Genomic DNA, 15337 nt, shown 5'->3' with positions numbered 1-15337 from the left:
CCAAAAACCGTGGGCTGGGATTGAATCCAGTCATTTATAAAACACCTGCCCTGTGCAACTCCACATTTGGATTTATGTGGGGACAGTGGATGGGACACTCAGTAACAGCGCTGGGATGTCAGTCAGGATTGTTGTGTATTCTGGCAGCTGGAGCTTTCAGGGAGAGCAGATGAAAGTTTCACGGAGGCCTGGGCACCACATTCATTGGGAGAGGGGAGAAAAACCTGGAGTTGCTACTCATTTCCCAAAAAGCGGTCTGCATTCAGAGAACTTCCTCCAGATGCCGTTTAGAGTTCATGGGTGAATCTCAGAGGGGATTCCATCCATCTTTGCCCAGCAACGCCAACAGAATTCCAATGGGATTAAAATGCAACTAGAAACACCACACAGTTAAATTCTTTCCGTGGCTCATTTCTGAAGGGCCCGGACCCTGCAGTGGTCTTATTTTGAATTCAGAGCAGCCACTGTTAATTCTTCCACTGATTGCACTTGAGTGAGCAGTTAGAAGTCAATAAAAACCACTGGCTTATTTAACAGGAACGTCTCAGACAAGGATTTTGTTCATCTCACTGAGCATGGTGTGTGTGGGGGGGGGAGAGAATTCCTGTCAGATTCTCACAAAACAGTCTCTTTTCCCCCAGCAAAGGAACCAAATGGATTTCCTTGCAGACACTTGGAAATGCTAGTGGACTTTCTGTAAATTCCAGGAGGTGGGAGGGGAAATCACAGAGGGAAGTACCTAACCCATGCTGAGGAGGAACTTTGCATAGTGGCACTTCTTCCGTGACGCAGCTGGCATGATAAACAGAAGAGAAAACTTCCTCTTGAGTCTCTTAGATCTGTGCTTTTTTTAGAAGCTAATGAGTCTCTTAATCAAAGTTAAATCTAAATCAGGCTAAAATTAGAAACTCTTCCTTCTCACGGTTAAAAGTCAAATTCTACCCTAATTTACACCATGTGCTGATTGGGGGAGTGGGTTGTAGAATTTGGCCCTATGAGGAAATATTGAACCAAATCATTTCTTACTTAGGACGCGCCGTGGATCCTCTGATTCACTCCATAATTGCTCCTCTACACAATTCAATAGGCCATCTGTGTGCCCCTTGACCGTGGCCCAAAAATGCTGCCTGGTTTGTTAAATGGGATTTGCCATGTTCTGTGCAGAATCGGTTAGAATACGTGTGCACTCTAATGAGGTTCTGCTGAGCTAGGACCCTCAGAGCCAGACCGTTTTATGGAAGTACATAACTGCTCACATAAAGAGTAGGGTTGCCAGGTGTCTGGTTTTGAACTGGACAGTCCAGTATTTGAGCTTTCTGTTAAGGAAACAAATTGAGAAATATAAATGAGAAAATATAAGTGTCCAGTATTTTCTAAATAAGATGTAATGTCGATTGTGATGTAATGTCAACTGTGTCTGATATATTTGTTGAAACCATCTGGCAACCCTAGAGCCATCTTCCCAATTAAGTGAGCTTGGCCAAATTGCAGAGTGATCACAGACGGGGCGGGGGATGGAAAGTATTAATTCAGACTTTCTCCAAACCTTATAACTACATACCTTTGAATGTACTAGTACAACTGTATTTCACCTCCAAAGCTGGATTAATTAGTATCAATACCAAATCTATCGGGTGGAATGGGTTGAGCACATGACACTAGACCAGTGTTTCTCAAACTACCGGGCATGGAATGCAAAGGCAACTTCCTGCCTATCCTTCACTGCAGGCTGTGCTGCGCCTGAGAAGCAGCTGGCAACAGGCCTAGCTCCTAGGTAGTGGGGGGGGGGGGGGGTTGGGGGAGGAAGAAGAGAGCACACAGAGGTGTGCTCCCGCATTGGCTGGGAACCTGCTGCTGGCTGCTTCTAAGGTCTGCGGTGCCAGGAGAGGCAGGAAGCTGCCTTAGCACCCCTGCTGCACCACTGACCAGGAGCTGCCCAAAGTAAGCCTTTCCTGCCCCAGCCCTGACTCCCCCAAAGCCAGAGCCCCCTCCTACAGCCCAAAGCTGATCCTCAGCCCCACCCCAGAGCCCACACTCCAGTCAAATTATGTTGGGTAGCAGGTATCAACCATATTCTTCAACTGGGTCATGAGGGAAAAAAAGTTTGAAAACCACTTCAGTAGCGAATTCACTTGTCAGGGGACAGAGCTGAAGAGCTAACTCCTTTTTCTGGGGGCTTTTGGAGCAAGAGCCAACCATCTATTTTCAAAGTCCTTTTTTCTTTAATTTAGATGTAGTTCAAAGTACACACAATGGCTGTGTCTAGATTGGCCACTTTTTCCGGAAAAGCAGCCGCTTTTGTGCAAAAACTTGCCAGCTGTCTACACTGGCTGCTTGAATTTCCGCAAAAGCACTGACGATCTCATGTAAGATTGTCAGTGCTATTGCAGAAATACTATGCTGCTCCCATTCGGGCAAAAGTCTTTTTCCGAAAAACTTTTGCGCAAAAGGGCCAGTGTAGACAGCAGAGATTCGTTTTCCGCAAAAAAGCCCCGATCGGGACTTTTTTGCAGAAAAGCACGTCTAGATTAGCCACGGATGCTTTTCCGCAAAAAGTGCTTTTGCGGAAAAGCGTCCTGCCAATCTAGATGCGCTTTTCCGAAAATGCTTTTAATGGAAAACTTTTCTGTTAAAAGCATTTCCAGAAAATCATGCCAGTGTAGACATAGCCAGTCTGTTTTGTAGGCTGTTTTTATTTGTCTGGCTATTTCCAACAGAGCACAACCTGGGGAGGTCCTGATTAAACAAGTTCTAAGAAGGAAAACATTCTGTATGAGAGCTTCATGGGAAAGATGCTTGGTTATGATGTTGTAGTTGTATGTACATTTAAATTCAGACATTGGCCAAATTGCAGAGTAATCATGAATTGGGGTAGGGGATGGAAAGTATTCATTCAGACTTTCTCCAAACCCAACAACCACAATCTTTTGAATTTACTAGTACAGCTCTCTTTCACCACAAAGTCCTCAAGTGGTGTACAGCAAACCGATAATATTGACTTCCACTGGCCAAAGGGTCTGTAGTATATTGTCCTCTCCCTGGCTGTGTATGAATAGCCTGAAAATATCTTCAAAGTCTTTGACTTAAAAAATAAAGCTAGTCAGTTTCAATGGAGCTGGGCCAATTTAGATCAGCAGAGGATTAATCTCTGTGTGATTGAATCCACACAACTTAATCAATGCATATTTTAGTAAATGCAAACCCCTGCTTCTGATAAGATTATTTTTGATTGTGGCTTGAGATATACACTTTCTCCCAGCAAGCACTTTCACCTTCTAGGCAATAAGGCACAAGTCAGTAATCAACCCATCTCTATTCCTCTCTAGGCAAAGCTAAAATCCTTTGCTGCAAAGATCATTCAGCTCCTGAAAGAATGGACAGAAACATTCCCCTATGACTTCCAGGATGAGAAATCTATGAAGGAGCTGAAGGAGATCGCTCAAAGGATCACGCAATGCGATGAGGTAAGGTGGGAAAATAACCATATGTGCAAGTACAACCTAGGAATGCAATTTATCTTAATATTCTATCCTCAAACATTGCTATACACCTCCTAACCGTGTTAGAGTAGCAGGTGATAAGTTAGTGCAACCTCTGGAGGTGTTAGAAGGGGAACTTAGCAAAAACTGGTTGCATACTGCTGAACAGGAAGCACCTGCTGATGGTGTAGGAGGTGAGAAGAGGAAGAAAGAGGATTATAAGGAATAATACAATTCCAACACACAGGAGAGTATGTAACACGCATTCCCTACAGTGCCTGATCCATATAGAATGTAACTTTTAAAAGAACCTTTAATTTTTTTATAGAAACACTTTCTTTAGTCCTCAATTCCTCTGGACCAATTCCTATGACAAGAACAATGTACAACTACACTGTAACACATAGCTCAGCAATACTAGCACAAAGAAAATTCTTTAAGCTGGCGTCTACCTATTCAACCCTGGTCTAGCTACAAATCTGAACAGTTGTGAGTTTTCACATCAAGCAAGCCAGGAGAAAACTTACTCCACGGTAACCTGCCAATTTAGTAGATCTAAAATGGCCAAAACTAGCCATGTGGAACAGATAGGAAGCTCACGTGACAAAGGAACTCACTAAAAAACTAGAATAAGAAAGAGAGATGGAGAGGGGAAATGGGGCTTGAGGGGAAGACTATACTGAAGAAATGGAAGATTTAAAAAAAAAAAAGTAAAACAAATAGGTCATAAGAGCAGAATGTGAAAAACTGTTTTGTAATGTTTTGGATCCAAATGCTTTGAAGACATTTGTAAAGACTAGTCTCGCCAGCCTTTTATGACAACAGGATTATGTATGTACTGTTTGATTTAAAAGAACTATGAAGAGCAGCAGGTTTGACAGCATCGTAGGAGGCAGCAATAAGACATTATACAATTAGCTGTTACAGCTGTTCAGAAAGAAGTATGCCAGTTTCACTGAGTCAATGATATTGTTTACCTGCATGCTACCAAGAAAATGTCAGTATTGAAATAGGTGAAAAAGAGAGAGGATTTGAATAGCCCTTCTGTTGTCTTTATAAACAAGGAAAAAAGTAATTGGCAGGGATCCTGCCATAAAAGGTGGCACAGTTTTAAATGGTTTCCATTTTCATACAGTACATTCAGGCTTTTAGCCATTGTGATAGGAACCTTTCAAATCTCTGGTGCTGGGAACAAGAGGAGGTGCCCTGGCACTGGATGGAGAAATAAATTGCCAGTTGGGAGAAATATCACTGCCTTTATGGAATGGCTCAGTGCACTGGTGGCAGAGGTTTCTAGTGATCTCTGTTTATTATGGTATCAGAGTATCTATCCTTTTAACAGGGCTACATGCCAAGTTCTCAGTCTGCAAAGGGTTAGGCTGTGTCTGACCCCCAGAAATGTAATTTGACACTAACAAATAGAGAGCGGCTCACGACCTCACTGTCTGTCCCCTGTTCTCTGTTTATACGGTACTTAGGGATGTCTAAAACAAAAGTTGCTGGCTTTTTTGTTTTGGTTTGTGGGTTGTTGTTTTTTTTAAACTTTTCACCTTCTTCAGCTTCCCCACTGTTCTTGAGCATTAAGATAAGATATCAGGAGTTGATAGAAAACAGATGCAAGGCAGTCAGCTGATGTTGACAGTGTAGGCAGCCTAGTGACTCAAGGACAGCAGAAAGGGTTTTTGTTGCAGAATGAGAAAATATTTAGAGCAGACTTGATCCCAGCACCCAGCAGGTGTATTATATAAACAATGCTGGAGTGACAACTCAAGTCTGACAGGCAGAGTACTGGAGGCATCATGTAACACAGGGGCAGGCAAAGTATGGCCTGTGGGCTGGATCTGGCCCACGGCCTGCCCCACTGAGACCCCAAGGCAGGCTCTCGGCCCGCTGCAGCCTGAAGCAGCTCCAAAGAGCTGGCAGTTCCCTCTGGCGACTTTGCGCCCTTTCCCCATCCTCAGCCCAATCATTGCAGCTTCTATTGCCTGGAAAGTAAAGGGAGCTGTGATGATGGAGTGGGGGCAGCACATGATGCCCTCCCCCCCCACACACACACACACATACACGTGCACCAGAAGCAGCACATGGAGGGAGTCTCTAGCTGTTTTGAGCATCGCAGGGCTGTGTCAGACTGTGAGCCGGCCTCAGGGTCCCTGCTGAGCTGCTGGCCATGAGTCTCCTAAGGAAATGACCTCCTGGCCAGAGCCTTCCTATGGACCTCCATCCCCTCCCACACCCCAACTCCCTGCCCCAGATCTCACACACCCCCTCGCCAGAGGTAACCGCCTAAACTCTCTGCACCTCCCACCAACGGTCGCTCCCTCCCGGACACTGAACTCACTCCTAAACCCCTCTAACAGGTCAAAATCCATTCCTGCACCCTTACCCCCCCTCCTGGACTCTGCACCCAACTTCTGTCTCAGACACCAAGCCCTTTCCATAGAAAAGTGTTGGCCTTTGACCACTTACCACAATCGTGGAATGGCCCCCCTTCAAAAATTATTGCCCACCCTCAATGTAAGATGAAGATAGAGTGCACTCCTCCATAAAGGCAGCTGCCAATTCATTCTTCCAAGGTTCTTGACCATGTGTTTCACTTCAGGCTTGAGCAAGAACTCCATACACAGAGCCAAACTCTATGGTTGACCCAGCAAGGGCAAGTCATGGGTAGTCACTTAACTGGTGGAAGCCAACTTTGGTCGAGTTACAATTACTTATAGCAGCCAAGATTTTTGACCCCTATTTTCAAAGCTGGAAGAGATTTAGAGTACAAGACAATGAAAAAAAACAGTGAAGCTGAGAGAAACACTCAAGAATAGAAGTATTCTTCGACTCTATCAATTTCCAAAGAACCACGTGAATAGTTGGCAACTCATGAGTTTTATCCCATTTCAATGTTGTCCATTATCACCCAAACATCCAAGCACCCCACCTTGCTCACTTTCTCCTGTATTTAAATGTTCTTCCCTTATTTTGCAAAATACAGAATCCATTGCTGGAGGCTATTCTCCCCTCATCTACACAGCAATAAGGGTATGTCTACACTGCCACCCTAGTTCGAACTAGGGTGGCTAATGTAGGCATTCGAAGTTGCAAATGAAGCCCGGGATTTAAATATCCTGGGCTTTATTTGCATCTTGCCGGGCGCCGCCATTTTTAAATCCCCTTTAGTGCGGGCTCTCTAATTCGAATTACTGTTACTCCTCATAGACATACCCTAACTGAGCCATCAATATTGAAATCAATGGATTTACATTGTAGAGGCCAGTGTAACTCAGAATAGAATCAGAACTCTTAAAGACACTCCTACAAACTTGTACTGTAGGTGCTTATAGAATAACAGTAATCATAGATACAGCCAGCTGTTTCTTAGCAATAATCCAGTTGCCTCATCAAGATAAACTATGCTGCCTTCAGCTTCTTATTTGATTTCACTTGGGAGCTAGATTATTGCCTTGTAAAGCAACGTTATGACACCATTATTGCTTAATTATAGCAAGCTACAGACAAGCTTTTGATAGCCATCATCTCTCACATCTGCTACATAGTTTTCAGTCATCACTGCACATTGGTGGCTTTCTTGAATAGTCACAGACTCATTCCTCCTCACTTGAGTGCATGCAGTTGCCTCTAGATGCACAGACCATGAGAGCAACAACATTAACCCTTAAAACACCATCTTACTGCAAAGGCCTTGATGCATGAAAACCCAGGAGAAAGAGATCATAGGGACAGAAGGTGGCACAGGAAAGCCGGGTAGTTAATTAAGCAACTGGAAGAGAGAGAGAGAGTTGGGGCATTTGTTAGGAACACTGGTTTAGCAGTTGGAGCACTTGAAGGGTTAGCGGAGAATCAAGCAGCTGGGAAGGGATCGGGTAATAGTCTCGGTGAGGCACTATGAGGAAGATGTTAGAATGTTCATTAGGAGACACCAGCTGGACCAGGAGAGTTAGGTTACGTAGACTCCAATGACATTTGTCAAGGATAACAGTCAATTATGCTGAAGGTTAACACCAAAAGGCTCTCTTTGCACAAGCAGGTAGGAGGTACAGTACAGACGTGGAAAGAACGTTTTCCGAGGTCCCCATGCAGCTTAGTAGGGAGGCATGGGAAAGCACATTATTTGAAATGTCCCAGATTCTAGCCCCATCATTACATTTAAAACAACCCCCCAACCCCTCCCCCCGCTCCCCCCCACACACACACGTCTCTTCCTACTCCAGCTAGACCCATGAAGGACCATGATGGTTATGCATCCCTAGCCTCAAATGTTCATCAGAAGCTGGAGATGTGCAGCCAAGCCATAGCAAAAGTAACTCAGCTCACACAGGTTGCCAATGAGTAGTGAAATACTATGTAAGTATCATGTATTTTAATGGAATAATCAATAGAAATAGAGTCAGTGAAACAGCTTGTCGCTATGCTCTTCTCTCAGGTTTTTTTTTTTCTCTTATTCTTCTTCATATGTCTATCCTGGAAAAAAATGCAGAGTAGGAATCCTTGTTGGCCAAGTGCACTTTGGGGATGTTGAGCCTTCTCTGAATCATATGACACACAACCAGCCACAGCTGAAGGCAGAAATATGTCATTAGTGTGATCTAGCAAGGAATTCCCAGAACACAGTTCAGGCCAGCCAGACTGTTGGTAGCATGAGTAAGGAGCGGATATTTTGCCACTTCCTACTCAGAAAGGGACGAGAAGTCTTGCAAAAGAAGAAGCCTCCAAGCCTTTCAGTGCACCTGCTTCCATATGACGGACACACTTTTGAAATGGGTTCTGTGCCAATAAGAGACGCTGCCATGGTTGCTAAGCTACTGAAGGTAAAGTGGGAAGGAGGGTGCGAGAGTGTTAATCTGCAAAGCTAGATCGATATTTAGAGTATCCTGAGGTGGGCTCATTTGCCACATGAAAATCAGCTCTGATAATAGGCTGGAAGACACAAAATGCTAAGCAGCCTAATTATCCACTTGAAAATTCTTTGCTGATACAAATCCCATATTTCTATTTGCAGTACAAAATAAAGGTCCTACCAGTCAATAATTTCTGTCATCTTACGCTTAGGAAAACGGAACCGTGAAGAAGATCATTAGCCAGATGACACAGAATCTACTGATGACCCTCTCAGCAAGGAGTCAGTACCAGGAGATAAAAGAGAAATTCAGGCAACCTGTTACTGATAAAGGAACCATCCTTAAAAACAAGCCACAGTCAACCCAGAAGGACATTCTGAGCATATGTTGTGACCCTCTGATCTTGGCACAGCAGCTGACTCATATTGAGCTGGTGAGATTCGGATTTCCATGTTTTAATCCTTTTGGTTTTCTAGTTACTGCATGTTAACCTATGACATCAGTGGGAGTAAGGTGACGCCTTCCATGTAGTTAAAGTGCTCTGATTTAAGAGACAGGAAAGCCTGAGAATAACCAGGTAAATCTGTGAGGGAGGAAGGAATGTAGAGTGCTCCCAGGGGTCAGGAGGCAGATACCCCTAACCTGGGGTCTTTAAAAGCCAGGGCCAACTTTACAGTCAAGCTCCTTTGAAGGCAACCATGGGGTACCTCAGAGTGCTAAGCTTCTACTTCCAGTTCCGCTGCTGGGGAATGAGACTTGGCAGACATGACAGAGGCTTCTTTCCTACACTGACAATTCCTGCTCTCTTCCTCCTCCCGTTCCCCCAATACAGGAGAGGGTGAGCAACATTTACGCAGAGGATCTGATGCAGATTGTCAGCCACATGGATTCCCTGGATAATCACAAGGTGAGTGTGGGTAAGGAGGGAGGAACCAGGAACACCGAGGGTAAAGAGCCTCCACTGTTCCAATGTCTCCATGACAGATTCACGGAAGCCTCTCTGAGGTAGTGGCTCAGAGCAACAGTTCTGTAACCACAGGCGTAGTCAATTTAATTCAGCAGAATTGAAACCAACTGGGTTTCCATATTCGTGTCTCTCTTGTACTCAAGGTTCATCGTGGTCTTCTCTTTGGTATTACCAAAGAAAAACTGAGTTACTTCTGCTGCTACAGCAGCTCAGAAAACATTCAGATTCCCTGACTTGGCTGCTCCCTCTCACTTCGTGAAACTCTGAGCCAGTTAAATCTGACACTTGTGGAGTGAGTGCTGCTATTTCCCTGATGTTAGCATGCTCTCTAATGTTAACTTGTGTCAGCTCTTCACACACAGGCTAATGCGTAAGCGGGCTTGTGGAGAAAGAAAGAAAAATTATTCAAATATTGAACAGGAAATACAGATGTTCACACTTTTGAGACTAGCCCCCACCCAGCAGAGCTGGCAACCTACCAGGTTTGGTCCATTGCATCTCAAGTATAGTTCACAGGGTTGAACACAAACCGATCTTTTCTTAACTCTACTGCAAAGTCCCCAGATTTGGTTTGGCTGATTCTAACTGTGGGTTTCTGTTACATTTTGCTTGGGGTGAGGGGAGCACCCTACAGCTAAAGCGTGAAAAGGAAACAAAGGAACCAGCTCCTCCTCATATTTTATGATGCTTTAACACTGGGATCTTCAGAAGTTTGGAAAGCAAGATGCTGGGGATGGCAATTGCTCCTTCATTTCCCCCTTGTGCCTCAACAGCAAATCTGTTGTAAGAACAAGAACTAAGGAAATCTGTTGATACACTAACATTATAGACACAATCTACAGTGTAAGCAGAAATAATCACAAAAGGAAATGTTAATTGAAACATCATTTCTAGTAACCTAGTGGAGCATCCCTCAAATATTGACACTGTACATTTTCAGGCAATTTTTTTCTTGCCTTTCTTCTTTTAAAGGTAATATGTTAGAAAGCGAACGCATGTTCTTTTGGGTAAAGGGCAGGAAAATATGAACACAATTGAACATATTTCCTATACCCTTGCCCCTGTTCTCTCTCACAACTCACTTGAGAGGAAAAAAACTACAAGCCTCTGCACCCCTCTTTGTGCTCGAAATCTAGAGCTGTTCAGTAAGGCTACCTCACTACCTGATGCCAATTTGTAGTTAACCTGTGATGGCAGGATATATTTATAGTAATCTTTATCTGGGTTTGGTGTGAGATTAATATAGAGCCTCTTGTTTTTCAGTGCCGAGGGGATGTTACCAAAACTTATACCTTGGAGGCCTATGACAACTGGTTCAACTGCCTCAGCATGCTGGTGGCTACAGAGATTTGTAGGGTAGGTACGAATGGAAAAAAAGATCCCAATCTTTAGAGACAAACCACACCTGTGTGGAGGTACGCATATGGGCCCTGGATCTTGCAGTGATGTAAGCAAATTTACCACCATGTGCATCTGAGCAGTCCCACTGAAGTCCAAAGAATCATTTATGCATAAAGTTATGTACATACTCAAGTGTTTTAGAGATTCAAAGCCCCTTGGCTTATATTTCTGTGCAGCTTCCATATTTATGCCAGTTACACCCCCAGAGGGGGAACTTCCAGAAAGTTTGAGTTAATGTAACGTTGTGGTGTTTTCATAGCACATTTGTCACTCCCCAAAGCTACCAGTGGTAAAACAAATGTTTTGCTGCCTTGCCAACTCGCTCTGCCCTTCCATTGCATTATGCAATTAAGACATTCTGCTTATTTTGTGACACCAATGGTGATACCACAGGCATCCCTTTTGCTATTGCACTCACAGGATTAAGGAAAAGAAAAGACTGTTCATATAAGCTAAAAGTAAATGCACAAAATACACACTGCCCATGTCACACAAAATACACACTGCCCGCATCCGTATCTGCAAAAATGAGCTGCAGATATCTGAATCCATATCCACAGGTGTGGATATTCGCAAATATAAAGCGGATCGCTACAAATTTGCGGGGCTCTACCCACGGACACTCAGTTACAAAACCCCCTCCAAGATTGTCAGGCAAAGCCAACACATTTATTAAAGCAACCAAAACAAAGTTCTTCATCTCCATGCTGAAGATTGGGCCAACTATCGAACCCTTTCCTAGTAGCACGAGACAACCGCAGAAAAACATCTAGATACCTGAGCATATCACTTTTCAAAATAGTTCTCTGCTGAAGATGAATGATGCAAGTAACACAGGACCACATGTATGTTAGCCAGCCCAGACCCACAGGCCAGATGGCAGGAGAGAGTTGAATGAATGAATTTAAGCCAATGTGATGAGAGTAATTTTAGTACTAATAGACTTTGGATGCCAGCCACTGCTAAAGCACAACCAACATGCAGCGCTGTATCTGATGGGAAGGAAATCAAACATGCGATGCTAGCCTCACCCATTAGCATCTTTGTAGTAGGGAGAATTTATTTACATTCTGCCATCATTCCATTTCTCTCCTCTAGTGTCATGAAGAAATATGGGATAAATCTCTTTAATAAAACTGAAAAAAAAAAACCTAAGACTTGCGACAAACTCTCTCCCCTCCCTGTTTTCATTTCCCTCTGAAATTAAGATCTACAGCTCTTGTTTTGGGAAACAAGTTTGACATTTTTTTCTTTGAGGTTGGAATTATTTGTTTATTTTTCGCATTTCTGATGGCAGCTTCATTCTCTCTTTCTTTACCCTGGTACAAGGAAATTGGTTAATAAAGGCTGGCTTGTGTCTATGCTATTCCCTAAGCCTTTATCTTACATGTGGCCCAAGAGCTCCACTGCCCCTCAATTGGACAAGGACTTGATAAAAAGCCCCAAATCCAGGGGTTATTTTTTAATAAAAAAAAAGAGAATCTGGCCAAAATACCCTTAAGGCTGTCTCATAAGAGCTCTCCTGCGGAGATAGCTCAGAAAAACACCAATTTCAATAGCACACAGTGAACCTCGCTGGTGTGTGTGTGTGTCCCCTTCACATACAGTGTTCCTATCTTCCCTTTCCTCTCAAAGGCATGTTCTTGGTTTCAGGTTGTGAAGAAAAAGCAGCGGACGAGAATAGTGGAATTCTTCATTGATGTGGCAAGAGAGTGCTTCAACATTGGAAACTTCAACTCGATGATGGCCATTATCTGTGAGTATCCCAGGCATAGCGTTTGGCTTGTAATAACCCCCACCACTCCACAGCACAAGCAAGACAAGCATGGTAACACATTCTTCAACTTCAGTGACTCCATCTGCAGGTTATGGCGGTATGCCCCCCTGAGAGATTTATCCAATGGGTGTTAGTTGGATGTCTCAGATGTGAAGATCAAGAGGATCTTCCAAAGAATAAAATTCGCAAGAGTGTAAATGCAACACTGATACTTAAAGAAGAGAGAAAACTAAGTTCAAAGAGTGTAATTTGTGTGTCTCTTCCTTTCATTTCAGCTGGCATGAACCTGAGTCCTGTAGCACGGCTAAAGAAAACCTGGTCCAAGGTCAAAACAGCCAAATTTGATGTTTTAGAGGTATATAGATGATTTACATCCTGATTAATCAAAATCAGTTACTAATACCTTAGGCATAGGCATGAATACAAATAAGTGGGGGGGGGGGCAACATTTTTCTTGGTGTAAGTCCTGTCCTTGCCATCGGAAAGAGATTGGTATAGATTTTCTTCTTTTTAGTTTCCTCAGATCACAGTTTTCTAACAATGGAATGAATTATCCATTTGAAGATACATGGAGGCACTTCCTTTTAATAGTGACTATTTCTTCCACCTATAGATCTAAAAGATGTCTTCTTTACCCTGATCTTTAATTAAAGTACTCCATCTAGTGGAGATCTGGGATCGAAACATTTTTCTCTAAGTAACTCCTCAAAACACAATCAACTACCACAGAAAGTTGACCTAATTCACGTAGCTAGAGTTGATGTAGAGTTGATCACGTTACTGCAGGATCTGCAGTGCAGAGGGTTCACAGGAGAAATTCGCCTGTCCATTTTTCTTTTCTTTGTGTAAAGTATAACTGTTGACTGCAGAGCAATATCCAGATAAGTTGGTGGATCTTTACAAGAACTGCTAGTTAATTGATATCAGAAGATCGAGTCAGGCTGTAGTGTAAACATAAGGAATCATATTTACTTTAAATGTTCCCTTAGCCACCAAATGGTGTTTATTAAATCTAATATTAATCAAGTACCAAACACCTGCTAGGGAAAGCTTGGATTCAAACTACATACATTGATTATGCTTGTCTTGGATGATTTTGAATAGATCTTGAAAGAAGTTAAGAAAAGATATTACTCTGGGGTTTTTCAGCAGTTGATCTAATTATATAATAATTGGATTAGATTATGAGAAACATAATAATAGTGGGGTTTGGGGACATTGTTATTTAAACAGCATCACATGGACCCATCCAGCAACTTTTGTAATTACCGGACAGCCCTGCAAGGAGCAGCACAGAGATCTCAGACTGCCAACAGCAATCGGGAAAAAATTGTCATCCCCGTCTTCAACCTGTTCATTAAAGATATCTACTTTCTGCACAAGATACATACGAACCGCTTGCCCAATGGACAGATAAACTTTAAGGTAAGTCTCTGCAATCATAGAAGTTGCACAATCAAGTGATATATATTAATTTTTAAATTCCCAAATATTTGTAAATAAGAATTCTTATAGTCCAGTATAAGTAGAGCTCTTAAATTATTCAGACCTCCTGTAATCTGCACACAGAAGCAAGTAGTTTGCCAGAGAATGACTGAGCTTCAAATCTCTAAGGCCTATAAACATAATGCACTAGATTTAGTATTTCTAGATTACACAGACAGAAAATTACCTGAATGTCAAAAATTTAATTAATCTATTTTAGCTCATCATTGCAGTACAATTGTAAACACTAGTGATACCGTATTTGGAAGCTGTATATAAAAGAGTAGGCAAAATGCACAGGAAAATGTAAAAAGTATGTGAATGAGCTGACTAATCAACTAGCTCTGATAACAAAACTGAAATGTGAGACAGACCAAATTGAAAGATAACAGGATTTCAGTAAGGAAGAAGAGGCAAATGGGTAGAATTCAATGCCATGACATACTAGTATGAAAACTGCTAAAATAAAAGGGAAAATCCTTCAAACACTATCTAAAAAGGGAACTAGGAGATGAAGAAATTTGAAAAATTATAAAAGAGAAATTACAAGATCACATGTGGAGGTGTATGGAGAAATTTATGGAATCGACTTGAGAAGATACAAAAATGATTTTAAAGCATAGAAAATTGAAAGAGAGCAGAAGTTGTGAAAACAAAAATCCTGAAGCACAAAAGTAGCTATGATGGATTATAAGAGAACAGAAAATACGTTCATTTTTGTTTCCTTCTTCAGAAGAGAAAATGGAAGTCTGTGGCAAAAAAAAAAAATTTCTCTAGAAAAAACAAGGTGTCCTGTGATACCTTAGAGCAGCGTCTCTCAAACTTTTTGGGCTCTGGAGTCCTTTGTATCCGTAAAAATGTATGCAGCGCTCCAGCGGTGTGTGTGAATTGCATCAGCTCGAGGCGATTCTCAATTATGCTTTTGAACGCTTTCCAGTTTGTCAACCTTGTGGAGCCCCTGGAGATGTCTCTCACAGCCTTGGGACTCTGCGGAGCACAGTTTGAGAAACAGTGCCTTAGAGATTAACCCAACTCCTCTGTGACTTTTTCCTCGAGTAGGACAAGAAAAGTACTTTAGCTGAAAGCAGTGGATTAGCTGACATTGGGCCAAATCTAGAGATTCTGGTGGAAGCAAATTCACATTAAGGGCTTGTCCATAAGGTGCAATTTGTAAAGCTCATCAATACATTGGTGTATTTAACTGGCACAAACTAAAAAGTTCTCTAGTGCTCATCAGTGTAGTGTTGTTTCAAACAAGGTCTACACAGGCTAGTTTAGCGTGCAATTTACTGTGCACTTTAGTTTAACAAGTACTGCTGCTTCATATAGGCAAGAAGTAGGCTACTGAAGTTTTCCTCCCCCTGAGTAATTTGACTTA

General features: G+C 42.5%; 1 protein-coding gene across 3 annotated transcripts in view; it reads left to right on the top strand.

Moving 5' to 3' along the window:
* RASGEF1A (RasGEF domain family member 1A) overlaps positions 1-15337 on the top strand; it is a 285915-nt gene that overhangs the window by 263200 nt on the left and 7378 nt on the right. For all 3 annotated transcript variants that reach the window (XM_006129935.4, XM_075934780.1, XM_006129936.4), the window contains 7 exons: positions 3327-3464; positions 8541-8762; positions 9162-9236; positions 10560-10652; positions 12351-12453; positions 12750-12829; positions 13708-13899. In XM_006129935.4, coding sequence (XP_006129997.2) covers positions 3327-3464; positions 8541-8762; positions 9162-9236; positions 10560-10652; positions 12351-12453; positions 12750-12829; positions 13708-13899 — 903 coding nt within the window. The remainder of the gene's footprint in view (positions 1-3326; positions 3465-8540; positions 8763-9161; positions 9237-10559; positions 10653-12350; positions 12454-12749; positions 12830-13707; positions 13900-15337) is intronic.

This window comes from Pelodiscus sinensis, chromosome 8 (genome assembly GCF_049634645.1).
Source record: "Pelodiscus sinensis isolate JC-2024 chromosome 8, ASM4963464v1, whole genome shotgun sequence".
Lineage (NCBI taxonomy): Eukaryota > Metazoa > Chordata > Testudines > Trionychidae > Pelodiscus > Pelodiscus sinensis.
Note: the sequence above shows the minus strand (reverse complement) of the source record. Positions and strands in the feature narration are given on the sequence as shown.